This window comes from Echeneis naucrates, chromosome 3 (assembly GCF_900963305.1).
Source record: "Echeneis naucrates chromosome 3, fEcheNa1.1, whole genome shotgun sequence".
Taxonomy (NCBI): domain Eukaryota; kingdom Metazoa; phylum Chordata; class Actinopteri; order Carangiformes; family Echeneidae; genus Echeneis; species Echeneis naucrates.
The window spans coordinates 20,520,357-20,538,826 of NC_042513.1; the positions used below are offsets into that span (position 1 = coordinate 20,520,357).

General features: G+C 44.1%; 2 protein-coding genes across 2 annotated transcripts; both read right to left on the reverse strand.

Moving 5' to 3' along the window:
- Positions 1-840: 840 nt before the first annotated feature.
- Positions 841-3,100, reverse strand: fgf4 (fibroblast growth factor 4). Its single transcript, XM_029498803.1, has 3 exons — positions 2,815-3,100; positions 1,920-2,023; positions 841-1,017 (listed from the first exon to the last, which is right to left on the reverse strand). The coding sequence occupies exons 1-3, from the start codon at positions 3,098-3,100 to the stop codon at positions 841-843; spliced, it is 567 nt and encodes a 188-aa protein (XP_029354663.1).
- Positions 3,101-10,307: 7,207 nt separating this feature from the next.
- Positions 10,308-13,044, reverse strand: fgf3 (fibroblast growth factor 3). The gene is made up of 3 exons (XM_029498680.1): positions 12,624-13,044; positions 12,105-12,208; positions 10,308-11,947 (listed from the first exon to the last, which is right to left on the reverse strand). Exons 1-3 carry the CDS (start codon positions 12,865-12,867, stop codon positions 11,561-11,563), a joined length of 735 nt encoding a protein of 244 aa, XP_029354540.1. The 5' UTR covers positions 12,868-13,044; the 3' UTR covers positions 10,308-11,560.
- Between the last annotated feature and the right edge of the window lie 5,426 nt (positions 13,045-18,470).

The following is an 18,470-nucleotide window of genomic DNA, read 5'->3' on the forward strand; positions in this document are numbered from 1 at the left end:
ACAGTTCACGTTACGGATCAGTCCAGTTCTCTTCATCATGTTGTGAGTGATGCTGCCAAACTGTGTCATCCTGCATCACACACACCAGGTGGACAGTTTTCCCCCAAAGCCGGCAGACGATCAGAAATAACCTGACATCTGAAATCCCCACACAGAGCCAAGGCTGTGTTTCTCTGCTACTTCCCTCTGACCTTCACTTTAAGCTCCCAAAATCCCTGCTTCTATAATGTCAGAGAGAATTTGTTGCTCTATTGGCAGTCTTATAGATCTGACTGAGATTGACAGCAGAAAAGTTCAGAGTTCACCCCCCTGGTAGAGCTATAAACAGACTGGTGGAGGTTGTGGGGGTCCTTCGACTCCCCCTCTCCTACTCTTCTCTCTCTCCGCTGGTAATGTGATACTGTTTCAATTAGGTTCCAGTCATACACAAAGGAGCCGGCGCATTGGGCAATCACTGCCGCTGACACCTGATGATTTTAGGCTAAGCCTCAGAAATATTCTTTTCCTGCTGAGTATAATAAAAAACATGAAGTCACGGACGTCTATGCACTGCTGCATATTAGTGCAAAAAACAACGTTCAAAGATAATATTCCTTTCAGTAGCAGCAGCAAATATAAGTTAAATTAGAAAAACAAAACATCTGTGACCCCTCGCCACTCCCCCTCACACTGAAAAGACAATACCTCCCAAAATACAAAGTTGTCATTTAAGATAAATTAAAAAAAGAATATATACATAGATATGATCAGATATGATACACTTGCATAATGCTTGGATTAAAAGTGCATCACAGTTTGGGGCTTCCCTGCAAACTGAGGTGAAGTCTGTTTATCAGGCCATTAGATTCTCGGCAAAAAATGTGTCACTGTCATGGCAGGTGAAACTCGGTTTCCTCTTTTTGTTTTGCCGTTCTTACTAAGGCCGATGTACATCCTTGGGTAGGCTGCCGACTCATAGGCGTTGTAGTTGTTGGCGAGGAGCTTCTCTCTGAATTTGCACTCATGGTTGTAGTGTAGCTGGGGGAAAAACAGGCACAGCATAAAGCATATGAAAATGCTGATTGTTTGAAAGAGCAGACAAAACAAAAATGGAGGAATTTGTTGGGGGGTTGGGGACGGGGGGGTGTTTGAGTCTGCATTGTTAATCATGATAACTATCAAACAATTGCTTTATTCTTGACTGTAAGGCTATTGTACAGCAGCTGGTACTTGGAGCCAGAGATTTACACAGAATTGAGACTGTGCTGTGAGTGAAACAAGACAGCTTGCTCTCTGCTCATACAGAGGAATAATCTCTGCTGCACGACAAATCTTATGGAGTTTTGTGATCAACTGATCTTCTCTCCGTGGTGCTACTATCTTAAACAGGATTTATTGTCACAGATTATTCTTAAATCCATCATGAAGATTTAAACGTCCATACAGTCTCCAGGCGGGTGTTAAATGTTCATACAGTAGATGAGAGAGGTCCATAAAGTCAAAATGTGGTCTGTGATTATAAATCAAGTCTATTCTTATTCTTATTCTTATTAATATGGTAAAAATATCAAAGATCTCAGTCCACAGAGAAATGCCCCTAGATCATATACAGAAACTTAGCCTTAAAAACAGCCGGACATCTGGACATCTTTGTGATGTCACACCTCTACCGCCACACCCCATCACATTGTTGATTGTCATTAAGTACATACCATGGTTATCCTGTTTCCAAACCAACGTGCAACAAGAAAGTGTGTCAATTAGAAACAGCCAGTACATGTAAGTGTTAAGTGTATTTCATCATCAATATAATTAAGATGATTTATCAAACATCAGGCTGACCTACAGCTACACTGCTCGTCCTTGTCTCATCACTAAATTGCTGGGAAAGCTGTGTGTGTGTGTGTGTGTAAGTGTTTGATATGGGAAAGCACACTCACAGATCCGTAAAGCTTTCCTCTGCGGTTCATGGCTACGAAGAGTCCGCTGCGAATGCCCAGCAGAGTGACCACTCCTCTCTCCACTGGTGAGATCTGCAGCAGACCTTCAGGGAGAGAACACATTAAATCGGATCCAGGCTGCTGCACCTGCACGCCGCCCCACCGCCGTGGACCCTCCCCCGGCCTCCCAAGAATTGTGAAGCCAGAATAGTAATAATTTGCTGTTATGAGGTTTGATCGTTATTATTGTCGTTATGATCATCATTGGCAGAGACTGAGGTTTGGTTGTGTGTCGGTGAAGTGTTGCTGGGAGGTGTGTGATGGTGGATGAGGTCTGTCTGGATTTCTTCTCTCGTGAATAAAGCGCTTTTGGGTCCTCTAGGATGTATCTGCCTCGATCTTTACGCATCATCTAAAGATGTCTCTGTCGCCTTAATGGCAAGTCGGACAATTAAGCTTTTTTTTTTTTTTTTTAATTCCTTGTGTCTGAAAATGTGCGTCGGTGCTCGGCCGCCTCAGGGCCGGTGCGGGGTTAATCTCGCTCAGCAGATGGGTCTGAAGGCCGTGTCCTAACTTTAGGACCTGACTGGCCGCTGGCCTGGATCACAGCGGGCTCTAATTACAAACTAGGCGGAGCGCTCCAGTGCGGTGGTGCCGCGGAGCGGGGCCGGCTACCTGCTATGCTCAGCGGCACTGCGGCAGGACTCCAGATGTTGCGTTGAGCTCTTGTAGCTCCTCAGAGCAGCCAGTTGTGGACTTGTAGTCGGCAGAGAGTGATAAGTTCTTCCAGTTCAGATACTTCGGGATTTGAAACCAACTACACGCGCTGCGAACTGAGTTACTCCAGCAACAAAGGTGGAGAAATAAAACCTGATAAATGAATGACGTCACTTACTGAAGCGATTTTCGTTGTGGACGCCGGTTATTCCGCCGTCCGGCAACACCTGGATGTGGAAGCCGATCCCCACGTTGCAATAGAGGCGTCGCAACCTTTTAATTCCCAAGAGGTAGTCGCTGTCCCGACTGATATCCTCCCGCTTCTCCCCCGGGATCCGCGCCAGGGACTGGGAGAAGAGGGACTCCCAACGGTCCGCGGTCCGGTTCAATCCGGGGGCGCATCCCACCAGGCCGGTCACAAGGCCCAGGACCAGTACAGTTCGCAGGGCCGCCTGAGAGCCCATCCTGGGTCTGGCTCCGAAAGCAGCCTCCCGACGTTGCGTGTCCAATGAAGCGAAAATAAAAAGAAGCAGCGGCAGAGGGGAGCGTGTGGAAGTTGCGCTCATTCCCAGACCGACAGGCGCACTGGCTTCAGCGCTCAAACGACATTGATCTGCATGAGTGCTGTGCAGCCATGCCTCTATATTTATACCTGCACACACATTACATCACAGCTCCAAACTTAGAAGAAATCCACAAACTTCGTTTTCACATTCCGACGCAGCGCATGGAGTGGGCTCTTCATTTAAATGATATAATAGCTGCCTTATCTGAGAAGCCTGCAGTAGTAAACCAATAAAGGCCTTGTTATAATAATAATTATAATAAAAATATAGTCTTTGTGCAGGGTTTCCATTATCAGCAAAATAATATCATCATTTATGTATGGGAGGATGTAAAATAGGAAACGGCCCAGTTAACAGACGTAATGTCAAGACAGGAGACAGTTCTATAAATGAACAATAACAGGAAAAAACACCAGTCCAATTCAACCAAATGAAAAAAAGCACTAACTTAAGACTGGTAGGAGGGAAATCATGTTCCGGGCTCTTATACAAAACAATGGTCAAAGTAAATAGAGAGTTTGCAGCATGATAAGTGTTCTGCTCTGGCCTGCCTCTGCAGAGTAAACCTAGTTCAAGATAAAATTAATACACAAGAGTGTTGTATACCCCCCTCCGCCCCACGTTGTGTCATTCTTACAATACAGATTGTGAAACCATTGTCTTCAAATCTTCTTGTGTTAAACTGTCAGACCTGCCTCTGATGTGTCTGCACAGAAGATCTTTCAGATGCAGAGGTACATTGCTCCTCATGTCCATTGAAATAAACCAAACTAAGTCTCAGCCTCCTTTTGTGTCCCTAATTCGTCACTGCTGTAATTCCTGCTATCAACCAGCACCAAGTGTTAACATTTACCCTGCCTGCTGAAAGTGCCATTGTTTATCTGTGTGTTGTAGGACTGAATTTCTTCACTGTCCATCAGCCCGCTGACAGAGACGGGGTTCTTTGATCTCTTGGGTGGCTCAGTCCCACTCCTCAAAGGCCACGCATGAAACGTTTTCTCACGTTCACATTCGGCTGATCCTCAATGTACAACATCGTTGTTTCTTTGTGTGCAGCAAAATGGCTCCATGAATGCAACCAGATCTTACCGACAATCCCGTAGTGCTGAGGCCCCTGGTCAAAGACTACCGAGTTGACTAGCTAGCAAACCGAAAGGACCCCCATGATCCATGAACCAAAGGAATAATCAGACCTTCAACATAACAAGCTCACCACGAAGGCCATCATATCAATGGACCTTTGGGAAACACACAGACAATTGGACTTACAGGACCACTGGAGGGCATGGCACAGTGGACTATTGACGTTATAGCACCACTGTAGGACTAATGGACACACCTGGAGGTCCACCAGTCATGTTCCTCAGAAACCTGACCTGGAGAGGGATCTGAGTCCTGCAGTCCAGCAGAACCTGGGCTGCTGGTTCAGAGAAATCGCTGGCTGTTGGTTCAGAGCTGCGGTTCTCAAAATGTGGGGGGTGCCCCGCTGGTGAGTAATAGATACATGACAGGTGGGGCGTGACAAAATGGAGGACATATTCCTTCTTGTGCCTATTTTAATAAAAAATACCTTTCATTATTGACAACAAAGCTCCTGCATTCAAAACAAAACACCACAAACAAAGTCATCATTGCCAGCCTGCATGTAGGCCAAACGTAAAGAAACCTGAAGAAATATGTAACCTGGAACCAAAGTGTGAAATGAATGATAAACGTCAGCATTTTAATTGCAGTGGAATAATAAACAAACTTGCACACGTAGCGGTGGTAGGCTAGTGTCGGCTTTAACATCACAAAATTGATTCATTTGTGACACATAGATAGAACATGATGTTAACAGTGGTTCTGTAATCTCTGCTACCTGTGAAAAAGAACCACAGGGAGACGTTCTGTGGGTTTCCTTGTTTGTGTGGCGCTGAAGCTGTTGTGGTTTTCGGATGCATGTACATGATGAATTATGTGGGGGGAAAGGTTTTAGGTTTCGCTGGTGACAACTGCAATTCAGAGCTTAAAATGTCTCAACACCAGCGTCTGCCGGTACTTCATCTCCATTCATCATCTCCATGTCTATAACTGACTTCTCATGCTCGATTCACTGACAATGACGATGCTTCAAAATATATTTTTAATTAAAAACACTGCGGCCAACAGCCACCACAGGAAGCCTTATCCGCGTGGTAACATTGCAGCACCTGCTGCCTCTGTCTGTATGTCTTTTCATAAACCTGACCAAAAACTGACCAGCTGATCCAGTCCTTTGTGTCTTCCTGCTCATCCTCTTGTCTTAATGCTGCTGTAAATCAAACCGAGCATCAGACAATCAGCTGTTCACATCGGCGTGACCAACTGCTGGGGGGCAGGTAGGATTACTGGCTGACGGGTGAATTTGATGGCGTGATGTAACTGTGACAACCTGATGAGACAAGAACAGAGCAGCTTCTTTGCAGCTGTTAGTTCCTCACAACTATGCAAAAGCACTGTTTTCTTGTATTTTCAAATGACCGAGTTAAATTAATGATCAAACTGTGAGCAGCAGTGGGTTGGAATAATTGGGGTCATCCTCCAGTTAATTTGGTGAAAAACGTTAACTCTGTGGGTCCAAAGATAACCACCATGTTAAAGACCATACTATTTCAGATTGTCTTTCCTGCCTGCAGAGGGCAGAGCTGCTGAGCCCCCAGCTGTCCGTGACCAGCCTCTAGGGGTCAATGTTTACAAGTTGCACCTGCTGGGAGGTCGAGTGTTTAAGTCCAGGGCCTGGACGAAACACCAGGAGCATAGTTTTCCTCTCCAGGGGCCTCGCAGATCAATTCATAAAACTCCTGTTTTATATTCTTCTTCACCATTTTTAATGGGCTGTGCTCATCTTTTGTATTCCTTTGGTAAAACTGGTGGTAAAAAGTCTGTTTGTACAGATTAAAGAGCACAACAACCTGACAACACTTTGTGATATTAACAGCAGGGGCGTATCTAGGAATCAACAAGAGCCAAGGTTAAGAGTCAGGAGCAACTTTGTTTTGTTTTTTTGGATGATTCACATGTGCATAATTGAATAACCAGTGTAAACACTAGTTGTAGAATTTGGGATTTATTTCAATCCTTGTCAACAATTTCCCAACAGAATGTACACAGAACAAACAACAAGGAATACAAGTAAATATTAGATTTTTTTATTTATTTATTTTTTTTTAATTCAACGTTGCCTAATAACACTGCCTCAAATGAGATGTCTTTGAAAGTTCCCTCTGGTTAAAGATCTAATTTATTTATCAAATTTATTTAGTGTCAAATCATAATAGAGTAACATCAAGGCATTTTAGATATAGTGCAGTTGTAGACCAAACTTTTTATAGAATTAATTAAAGAGACCCAACAAATCCCTCCATGAGCAAACACTTGGCGACAGTGGAGGGAAAAACTTCCCCTTAAACCTCAGACAGAACCAAACCCAGGGTGGGGGCGTGGGGGGGCAGTGTCTAGCACAGCTGGCTGGGTTGAGAGAGAGAGAGAGAGAGAGAGAGAGAGAGAGAGAGAGAGAGAGTGGGAAAGAGAGAGAGGAAGAGGGAGAGAGAGAGAGAGAGAGGGAGAGGGAGAGAGAGAAAGAGAGAGGGAAAGAGAGAGAGGGATAGAGAGAGGGAGGGAGAGAGAGAGAGAAAGAGAGAGAGTGATAGAGAGAGGGAGGGAGAGGGAGAGAGAGAGAGAGAGAGAGACGGAGGGGGCGTGCTAAGTGTATCACCTGGCATTCTAGGTCTATAGCAGCATAACTGAAGTGTAATTTAAATTTAACCTTGTAACTATGAGCTTTGTTGTTGTTTTAAGCCTTATCTTGAAAGAAGAGAGAGAGAGACAATTTTCCAGACTGATACTAGGAGTTGGTTCCATAGAGAAAACCTGATGTCTGTAAGATCTACCTCCTGATTTACTGTTGGAACCACAAGTAAGCCTACATTTAGAGAGCGAAGTGGCTTTCTGGGACAATCAGGAACTATGAACTCTCTGAGATATGATGGAAATTGGTCATTAAGAGCTTTGTATGTCAGGAGAGGGATGAAGAGATGCTAATACAGAAAAGAAATTCTAGTTTCTGTTAATATTTGTGCAGCAGCATCCTGAATCAATGGAGGGCCTGTCAGAGAATTGTTGGGACAGCTAGATAGTCATGCATTACAGTAATCCATTCTACAGGTAACAAATGCATGGACTAGTTTTTCTGTTTCCTCTTGAGGCAGGATGTTTTCACAATATTAGGTGAATAGGTGAAAGAAAGATCGAGAGAATTGTTCTACATGAGGGACAGAGGAATTTGGAGGAACTTGGTGACAGTGGCAAGGAAAAACTTCCTTGAAGAGGCAGAAACCTTGGGCAGAACCGGGCTCAGGGGGGCGGCCATCTGCCTTGACCTGGTTATGTCCTGGTCAAAAAATGACTCAAAAAGATTCTTAACAGTGGACCTGGAGGCCAAACTAATGCCTTTCAAAGTTAAAACATTATCAGGTAATGCTTCTCTGATGTGCTTAGGGCCAACTAAAATAACTCCAATTTTATCTGAGTTTGAAAGAAAGAAGCTCCAGCTCATCCAGGCCCTGATGTCAGAGGCCTGACTGACTGATAAGTTTAATTTGGCCTCATAGATAAGTATAACTGGGTATCATCTGCGTAGCAGTGTACTGATGCAGTGCTTCCTAATAATATTACCTAAAGGAAGCATATCTACATAGATAGATACAGGGGGAGCATGGTGGTGTAGTGGCTAGCGCTGTTGCCCCACAACAAGAAGGTCACGAGTTCAGTTCCAGGCCTGGGGCCTTTCTGCGCAGAGTTTGCATGTTCTCCTCGTGCTTCCATGGATTTCCTCCCACCGTCCGAAGACATCATGTTTAGATTAACTGGTGACTCTCAATTGTTGTATGTGTGAGTGGTTGTTGGCCTCTGTCTGTCACTGTGTGTTGGCCCTGTGATGGACTGCCCTCTCCTAATGTGAGCTGGGATTGACTCCAGCTCCCTTATCATCTTTGTTTTCCTCACATTTTTCTGGCTCATTTTCAAACTTCTTTACTCTCTTTTTCCCCGGATTTTTTTTCTTTGGATCCTTCTACCACTAAAAATTATTAAATTTGAATAGCAACTCACTGGGATGCACATAAGTGACACTTAAGGTAGGATCTATATTAATAGCACGTTATTAACACATATTATTGATGCAAAAGCACTTTAAATTCAGCAGCTATGATTAGCTCATTAGCTGTAGTTATCACAATTAGCTGCTGTTAGCAAGGAAGCTGTGGGTACCGTTATAGCAGCTGTCATCTTTTTACATGTAAGCACAGTTACAGATTCACAAATCTGAAATATCTTTTCACAGTTCACTGGCTGAGGTTGTGCAAGTCGCTCAGCTTGACAACTTATCTTTAAGGAAAACTTTCCGATGTCCAAAACTGAAGCAATTAACAGGCACAGTGAAACAAACTGTTCATGTCTTTCAGGTTTCGTTAGCCGTTCACTGTTAGGAGTGGAATAATGATGTAGACAGAAGTGTCCTGGCACAGATCAGTGCAGCCAATAAGAAATGACACTGTTATTTCCGTCCAGTCAGACCTCAGTGAGCTTGTTACCTAAAGTGGAGCAGAATCAGTGAGCTTAACTTCACTCAACGATTCCCATTGACTGTCAGTTTCCTGAAGCTGAGGGAAACCAACCATCATTATGTAATTCACAAGACGATTGTCCTCAGCGTCAGTGTTGCTGGTGAAGTTTTTCTTTTACTCCCCAACTTATAAATACTGACTTATGAGGTGACAGAGAGGAGATGTAGGAAGAGTTACGGAAGGTAAACAGAGGGAGTGGGGCCATAAAACGCCGCTGAAGTCTCTGAATCCCTACATTCTTGCTCCGTAATATTAGAGTTTGGCATTCACAACGAACCATGCCGAGGTGTTACACTCTGTATGACACAGTTTCTGCTTTCAGGAGGGCCTGCCTTGTTTATTGACTCTGTGGCTTTTGGTTGGTGTTTCAGAAAAACAGCCCAAAAGTCTCAGGCGGCATTGCTTCCCAGGCCCCCCCTGGGAGGAGCTATTGTCCAGGTCAGGAAGCCTCCCCAGCCTGCAGGTATAAGATGACAAGTATTTCTATTGCAGCTACCTATAGGGGCCATTCTGCACACCTGGTTCAAAATCACGACTGGAACTTTGGTCACATTAATGTTTCTAATCACTTCCCAAATGAAAATGTACATTCACGTTATTTACGTTAACTATTCGTTCACATGTACCTTGTAAATATGAAAATAAAGAGGTTGAATTAATCATTAGTCATTTTTCACTGTATTTTCAGTTAATTTCTTCTTAACTTGTGCTTAAGACACTATGCTTGTTGGTTTTCATAGCTACACTGAACTCAACAGATTCACATCCCATTTTTGAGTCTGAATATATCAGCTGTGGATCGATGACACGCAGAGGTTCAGCTCCAGATCCAAATCCAAATCAGTCTGTCACAATAGAGGTGAAATCACCTGTACTGACTAAAAGGCCTTTAAGCCTGTAGTGGTCATCACTGTTATACGCAGCTGTGAGCTCAGCGTGAATAACAAAAATGAGAACAACCTCCATTCTTAGACCGCTGATGAAGACTCTGTGTGAAGCTAAACCTTTATGGTTCTACTCCATTCATGGATCTATTCATTTATGCTGTAGAACAACGTTAACAATGTTAGCCTGTTAGCTAGCTATGACACAGTAACATAGCTACGACATTGATTCTAGCTAAGACCACCGCAAAGGACGAGCGTTACAGTGGGACTGAAGAAATCTAGAAATGGATCCATGATCCTCAGAGTCCAGACTCCTTTTTGTTCCTTCATTCACTTCTTCTTCTGCCGGGAAATCACTGTTCCCGGGACGTCATCTGACAGGACTCACTGTCACCTCCTGTCACCAGTGTGTCTGCACCATTGTAACATTTCATCATTGTTAGTATAACCAGGGATTCTTTCCTTACAGTCCAGCTGAGGCTTGCAGTGGGTTCGTGTAATTCCAGCCAATCACCACAGCACAAGGGGATGGGCATCATTTACGAGAACCTTTATCTTTAATTAAGTGTTAGATCTCCGCTGGTGTTACAATGTGGGTTATTAAAGGAGGAATCCTGTTTCAATGGTAATACTTTCATATCATTTTCAGCCATCTGTAAATATGTTCCCCAGCACACCTTTAGCTGGAACAATTACAACAACAATAACAGAGAGGAAGGGTGACACAGGTGTAGGGGCGTGGCTAAATTCAGGCTCCATCAACTGACTGTTTCAATTGGTGGAGCCTGTTTCAGTGTTTCAGTAGCAACATGAAAATACAAAACAGTGGAAACATGAGCCAAAATCTTTTAGTATTTTATAAGTTGATGTTGAGCTTGAGTCAGCAGAACTGAGACAACCTGATCAATGTTACGTTGCTGCTCCATGGCGGGCGGGCTATGAACTAACTCCAGTTAGACCAGTCTGGTCTTATTGTGCGAAGCCGATTTGATAACAGCAGAACATCTGTATCATAGTAATAAAACCAGCTCTGGTCCCACTGTTCTACATGTAATGTCAAAAACAAGTCATCCTGCCGTGAACCAAACTCAGACAAACAATATGACATTGATCTACTGTTCAGAAACAAACTGGGCACACTATACATAAATGCTCTTGTTGTTGTTTGGAATAAATTAAAGTTCGGTGGCTGTTCGGGACTACAAATCATGATCATCAGTGCTTTAATATGGAAGCTCCTAGGCAACTGACACACACTCAACCCCACACACACACACACACACACACACACACACACATGCATGCATGCACACTCAGGAGAAGGTGTGCGGTCTGAAAAAAAAATGTGGACAACACTGGTCAAGAAGAAAGAGTCTTATCAATAACTTAACACCAGATCAATAAGTATGGGACCAAATAAATATTGTCGTTTACAGTGAGTCGACCATGATGTCAGAATGCCAGCGCAGCGGTGACTCTCACTTCATTAATGCAAATATGACAGAAAGTGCTTTTCTGGATGACATGCTGCTTTTTCTGGGCGACATCCATTCGGACTGTAGATATGAAACATGGTTGATATGAGTCACTGCTCTCTACAAAAACAAGAAAGAAGCATCAGGAAATAGAAAGCTATACAGTTTGTATATGAGTGCGTGTGAGTGTCTCTGAAAGCGGAGGATTTGTATGTCCCATCCCTAAGCCTCAGGTCCTTTCTTCTTCTCTGGATGTGTTCCTCTGTACTTCCACTGATCCAGATCACAGAATTGTGTCCTTATCCACCACAACCCAGATCAGGGTCCATTTTCCAGTCTATACAAGTCTGCTTAATTAGCTGACTGTCCATCATGGCCTTTCCTGGCACGATGTCGCCGCCTTCTACGTTCTCGACGGCCGCTGTGACGTTGCGTGTGGTGGTGTGTGCTCTGACTTTCTCTAAGCCGCCTCACCAGCTCATGGTCCTTGTGGCCCAGCACCCGGGGCAGGAAAAGCGAGGCTTTATCTGTGCTCCTGGTTTTGAAGCCACGCCGTGGCCGGCCTTTGCCATTGATGGAAACATACCACTGGCGTTTGGCGCTGGCCCGCCGCTTGTTGCTGCCACTGCCACCCCCTGGTGGCAGCACCTGCTCGGTGGAGTGGTGGCGAGATGCATAGGTGTTGTACCCAAGTTCGTGAATCCGCTCCACAAACTCACACTCCCTGTTGAACACTTCCTGAGGAGGTGAGGGGGGAAACGGTTAGCTAAACGCAGCACATGCAAGTCATTGAGGCTCTCTCTCAGGAGAGCATCTCTCTGATTAATGATGTGTGATCCCTCTGTGGTGGGGAAGAAGAGGAAAAGGAGGTACATGATGATGAATGTGTACCTACCGATGCATAGAGCCGACCTTTATCATTCATGGCCAGATATCTCTCAGAGAACAGCCCTTTGATGGCTACGACACCCACATCCACTGCAGTGATCTCCATGATGCCTGAAACATAGACTGAGTGTTAGATGACGTCACATCAGGATGTTTGACAAGGCAGAGTCCTCAGCTCGTCCCTACATGTTGATCAGTAAAAACATCACGTTTCATAGAAAATAAATCGACAATATGACAAACACGTGGTAGTCAAAGTAAACTAAGTCATTTCCGCTGCAGTTTGAAAGTTCACGCTTCATTATCTCTGTTCATCAGTGTTGATTATTCAGCGGCCTGTTGACAGATTTTAATGACCCCTGATCAGATAAATGCATCCGTCAGGACTCAAACTGAGTGAAACTGAGAATGAGACTAAACAGCTTCAGTGTGAAGTTTCCTCGGCAGCTTTAATGTAACAGTGAGCTGCTGTTCCACGGCACATGTGTACGAGTCTAGGTCTGTGCGTAAAGGAGCCGAGACTCACTGAACGGGTTGTTTTCCTCCAGGGATCCGTCTATTTTCCCGTTAGGATGGATCTGCAGATGATATTTTGTGGCGCAGTAGAGTTTCCTTCGTCTTGGTGCTCCTCCGAGGTGCTCATAAACTCCTCCGCGACCCCCGGCGTCTCTCCGCTGCCGGGGGTCGCAAGCCAGAGCAGGGTCACAGCGGGCCCGGGGACGAACGGGATCCAGCAGGCTTAACAACACCAGCAGAGGTATCATCAGCATTGTGGCATGGCCGGAGAGCGACTGCTGCTGCGAAAAAACGGAGAACTCCCACACGGCTCTCGGGGTCCCATTAACGTCTCGGGGGCCCCGAAGCTGGAGCGCACACCGAGACACCGCAAATTGCAAAGATCCGCTCCTCGCCTCTGCTGCTGCTGCTGCTGCTGCTGCTTCAGTCCCTCTGCGGGTCTGACTGAGAGCCCAAGCTCAGACCGAGCGCACATATAAAAGAAGCCTGTGGCGACAATAGGCTGAACTCCGACCAATTGATACAAAGGAAAGGGGGAGGCAAAGGTATCAGCCCCGTGTGAAGCGAGGACTGCGGCATGGATAAGATTACACACAGTGGCTGAGCAGCTCTGCCCTCTGGACGCCTCCTCCGAAATATCCCAAAAGCCTAATTAGAGCAACGATCCAGGTGGGCTGTACCGCGTCGGGCTAACAGGTGAACATCTCCTCACAACTGAGCTGATTAATCTGCCTGAGTTGGTCAGCCAATAAAAGTGAACAGGAAACAGTGAGAATAAAACATTAAAACAGAAGCACCACAAACAAAAACAGAGTCAGGATCACAGCAAGTGGATCCTAACCCAAAATAAAAGTAAACTTGGATTAAAAATTGAAGTGCCTTTGAGCCAGGGTTTGAAACCTGTAGGAGGGGGTAGAGCTGATTTAGGGGGTGGGCATTGCTCCTCCACAGCCACCCCTGAGCTTAAGTCTGGATCAACCAGGAACCTCAAGACTGAAAGGGCGGAACAACAATCTTCTCCCTCTTCCAGCCTGAGGTGAAGTGTCATTAAAGTCCCTCAGCACTTGGATTTTTCGGTCCAGATAAAGTCAGAACCTATTCATCCCGGTCTGACATGTCCATGTCTCACATCCGGAGCTCCTTCCTGAGAGGAGACAAACTGCTGCTGCAGTTCTACCCGGGATTCAAACGTCCGCGGTTCAAAATTCACAGCCGCCTTCGCTCTCGCATGTTCGCATGTTCCTTCCTCCTCCTGACTGCAGCAGAAGTTGCAGCTAATTTCAGCTGAAATCAGGCAGAAAAAGGTGAATTAATGCGGCGCAGTGTTCTCCATCCTTCAGCCCAGCGATGGATCATCCCAGACTTTTCCCATCCAAATGTCCCAGCGCTGGCTAGGCAGCAGCCGGTGGGCGGAAGAGCAGCAGGCTAAATGACTGTGCCTAAATTGCTTCCATCTTGGTCACATTAGGGTTTGCATTCTGGTAATTAGCACCATCATCTACAAATCTCTCTGCCCCTTGGCGCTGCCCCACTGCTGCTGTGAAGGCCTCTGCTGAGAATCCCCTGAGGGCCCATGGTTAATTTGTCTTCCCCTCCCATACATCACCCAGTTAGCTGCCTCTGTCACTTTATTTACCCCGATGATCAGAAAAAGCAGCTCTTTTAATTACAAATGTGTGCACTATTATGCCTCCGAGACCCCTTGCGAGTCAGACTACACACCAAAACATCAGCCAACATCAGTGCGTATCTGAGGTTGTTCCTAAGTGAGACGCTCTTGATGTGGTTAAATTCTGGAAGAGGGAGGAACCTCTGATGTGGTGTGCTGTTTCTCTCAGAAACTATTTTAATTACACTCCTTTCCACGCCGCCCACATAGCATCTCAGTAATAAGCAGGGTAAATGCTCCCAATTTGTGAGGTGCACACGCGCAGACACACAAGGATAAGTGCGTCTTGCCATTTTGAATTTTTAAGGTTAAATCCTAATCTTGTTAAATCCAGGCTTCAGCATTATCTCACTTCATCACACATGGTCTGTCTCACACCAATGATGAACTTTCTACATGTTTAGATTGCCAGACTACTCAAATATACTAAATGTAGGTGTGACCAGATCATGTTGTTAGTCCATAACCAGTCACAAAGGATGTCCCGGGAAAATTCACAAGAAGCTACAACTGCAGTGACTGCAGCTTTAGGTTGTGTTCAGACTCTCACAGGACCTGGCTCAGGAAGGATCCTGGTCCGATGGACTACAGAACAAGCACACCATCCGTTTATTTCCAACAAGCCTCAGTGCCAAAGGAGAATAAAGACAATTCCTGCCTGTGTCACTAATATAAAAGACTTTTCCAGTGCTGTCTCAGGATAACCTGCTGATAATCGGTATTAAAGCTGTTGATCTGCTCTGCCCTGGAGATGCCTAACTCTCACACTGGCGCTCACGCAGCCTCATGTCTTGTGCCAATAAATTTCCAATAGCAAGAAAAGAATCTTAAAAAACAGATCATTCATTCATTCATTCATTCATTCATCTTCCACCTCTTGTGTGTTTCCGAGTCGTGGGGTTTTATGGAGCCAATTCCAGCTGACGTTGGATGAGGGCGGGAAAAAATTCATATGGAATTCTATGATGAAAAGAGTGGAAGAAAAACTGTCTGCCAGTTTACCACAGCTCAAAACCTAAGAAGTCAAACGGGGGTGTTTCTTTCTAGCTTTTGCCAGGGCCCATGTTGGCACACTTGAAGCCTTTTGGGACTCCATACTTTGGTGTGATGAGACAAACATAAATGTTTTTGCACACATTTTTTTCAAAATTATTTGGCGTCACAAGGATGAAGAATAGAATGAAAAATGCGTAGTACCCACAATAAAGCATAATGATGAAAATGGCTAAAAAAGTTACACAAGAGCAGGTGTCGGCATCAAAGATAGCTGCTGCCATTACTCCATGCTCAAGATCACGTGTCAAACTCAAGGCCCAGGATACAATTATATCTGGCCCACGAAACCATTTCATCGGTCTAATTTCTAAGAGCAGCCCTGCAGCTGCCATGCCGAACAACATGCTACCTGCAAGAACCCCAATTCCTGCTTCCCTGACGGCACACCCATCAGGCATCTTTGGATGTTTACAATTAACAATTAGTAGCATCACATTTAAGCCAGCCCCTAAAAAAAAAAAGGGTTTTGAAAACAGCTGGGCGACAGAGTATATATTTATTGACATTGCTAGTAAACCTGTGTCTTGTTTTCAGAGGTAATATTTAAAAATTTTGTTTAAGTTTTTAATTAATTAAATCTAACTTAAGAATTTAACAATTCCAATTTTATGTTTTCAATTTTGCACTAGATATTTTTATGTAGACCAAAATATTTATGTTTATTTATTTGACTGTGGAAAATATACAGTAGTATTCAGTTTGTTTCAATTCATATTTATATTCAAAACATGGTTAGTTTTAGTCTGTTCAATAAATGTTCTTCCTGTTTGTCCTGCGACCTAAATTGCCTAAAATGCTTTGAATTTTGTCCCCCTGTGTGATAGAATTTGACCCCCCTGACCCGCTGACTGACATTTGGAAATCTTTCAGTATGATAATAAAGCACAGATTGATTTCTGAGGAAGAAGAGGATAACAGTGATGCAGTGTCCAAGCATGATGTCACTTATCTGAAAATATTACCTGAGTGTCATTCTCCATACAAAATCCATCAAATGAAAGAGTTAATTTTCTAAAGATGTGGATGCAGTTGTGTGCTGTGTTTAAATATTTAGGCCTTGAAAAATATTGGATTTAGCAGAATTTTTTTGTGGGGTATCATCGTTTTTACAGCACAGCACTTTTTTTTTCTTGAGGTGAGCACACTTTTGTGGCAGTAAAAATAAAAAAAAAGGTTCATCAAACTCTCTCATTTTATATGACTCAATCCCTGTCAACTTTCTGAGTTAGGTGATTAAACTCAGTATTGTAAAAATTTGGCAATTTCTCACCTTCACAGAGAAGATGGTAGAAGTTGCATTTTTCAAAAGGGGTGTCCTCATTTATTCAGAGCACTGCAGATTCAATATAAGCATTTAATACATTCAGATAGTTTAATACTAATCTGGGCAGTAAACCATTTTATTCAGACACAGTGAGAGTGAGAGAGAAAGGAGAACAGCAGATGCCATGAAAATGCAACGTAACGTGGTAGTTCTAAATGTGCACTAATAAATATTGGCTGTAGGGGAGAAGAAGAGGTTACAATGGGAAGTTAGATGTAATGTGTAATGATAACTAAAGGAGGTACTGAGCCGGAACATGGAGCAGAGATGATTCAGCAGCTGTAGGACGGGGACAGGACGAGACAGGACAGGAGGGACAAAACGCTGACTACGGAAAGAAACAAATAGTTCAAGACTCAATCTTACCTCATTACCAAATCCAGTTTCAGCTGGCTGTGTGCGGTGTGGAGTCATGGAGCAACAGTTAAACATGAGAGTCATTGTATAATTAAAGGAACATTTCATGCCAACCAGAAAGTTTGGAAATCAGTGATCTTTTTTGATAAATAAACACGTTGTTCCTTAACATGTCCCTTCAATGTGTTAAATTAATTAATTGCTGAGCGTAAACTCCAAATGACATTTTAAATATGAAAGATGAACAAAGTGCTGCCCATTTAATAAATCAATTTTTTGAAGTTTTTGAGTCCACTGACCAATGGTCAGTTTGAGGCTGTCGGTCAAAAGCTTTTGAAAATATGAATTTCAGGCTTTATAGTGGCCATTCTTTGAGATGGTATTGTGAGGGCAGATGATTTTCCCAATTGGAAACCACATTAGACTAAATTTGGAGTTAATCACTATCCTTATGTAGGACTTCCCTCTGTAGAGATAACGCCCTTCATTTATGTTTCAGTTTGGCCAGTATTTGAATCATTTATCACACAACAATGATGCGTGACAGAATAGACAGAAAAAATAAGTCAGTGGACAGCAGCAAGCCTGGTCTGTGAAGGACAGGTCCAGCATCTAATTCTCCCATTCACTCCAATGCAGTTTCTCAGGAGAACAGCAGAACTGTATTTTTTTGGTTAACATCGCTGCCTTTCCACATTTTAGCCTCTAAAAACCAAAAACCACACACGGCTTCAGGAGCTTTTAGCGACCACAGTCTGGTCAGCTCTCTGATAGGAGTAACCGTTTTGTCAAAAAGCAGCTGGTTTTGGGCTCTGCCTCTGCTCTCAGGTTTTTGTCACAGCAACCCTGGAGCTACAGCTGACAGCTGCAGCTACGAGCAATGACTTAATGACAGACTGCTCTGATATTAGAGCAGCTGATCAACACACACACTCGCACAGACAGACACAAACACATACACACAAAACACACATAGACATAGACGGACATATAACAAAAGACAGATACAAAGACATTCTCCGGTGGTGGACAGTAACAAAGTAAATTTACTTAGTTACTGTAATTAAATACAATTTTTTGAGGATCTGTATTTTACTTGAGTGATTGATTTTTTTTTGGAAACGTCGTACTTTTACTGCCATAGCTGTCCCTTGTGCATGTGCCACTCAGTTTGGGTGGTGAGCTTTCAGGTAACATTCAAAGGAAAGGTGCTCTGCTGCAGCTCTGCACCGCATGTCGTGGCTCCAGTAGGCGATGGAGCCGAGCTGGTCATCTGTGGCCACACCTGAACTCCACGTTTGAACGCACAAAGCAAAAGAATGATTCTTAGCATTTTTAATGTGTTCTCTGTTAAATTTGAATTTGACATTTTGGCTTCCCTCCCTGCTGCTTCTCAAGCTAAACACAGCCCTGCCTTCCTCTGCTGCCTGTGAAAGGATTTTTAGTGCCGC

What these genes read in the sequence shown, in the direction of transcription:
- fgf3 (XM_029498680.1), bottom strand. Translation starts at nt 12,867, where the DNA reads ATGCTGATGATACCTCTGCTGGTGTTGTTAAGCCTGCTGGATCCCGTT. An exon ending in GGAGGAAAACAACCCGTTCA is followed by an intron (nt 12,209 to 12,623) that starts GTGAGTCTCGGC and finishes TCTATGTTTCAG; the next exon opens with GCATCATGGAGATCACTGCA. An exon ending in AAGGTCGGCTCTATGCATCG is followed by an intron (nt 11,948 to 12,104) that starts GTAGGTACACAT and finishes TCACCTCCTCAG; the next exon opens with GAAGTGTTCAACAGGGAGTG.
- fgf4 (XM_029498803.1), bottom strand. Translation starts at nt 3,100, where the DNA reads ATGGGCTCTCAGGCGGCCCTGCGAACTGTACTGGTCCTGGGCCTTGTG. An exon ending in CCACAACGAAAATCGCTTCA is followed by an intron (nt 2,024 to 2,814) that starts GTAAGTGACGTC and finishes CTCTCCCTGAAG; the next exon opens with GTCTGCTGCAGATCTCACCA. An exon ending in GAGGAAAGCTTTACGGATCT is followed by an intron (nt 1,018 to 1,919) that starts GTGAGTGTGCTT and finishes TTTTTCCCCCAG; the next exon opens with CTACACTACAACCATGAGTG.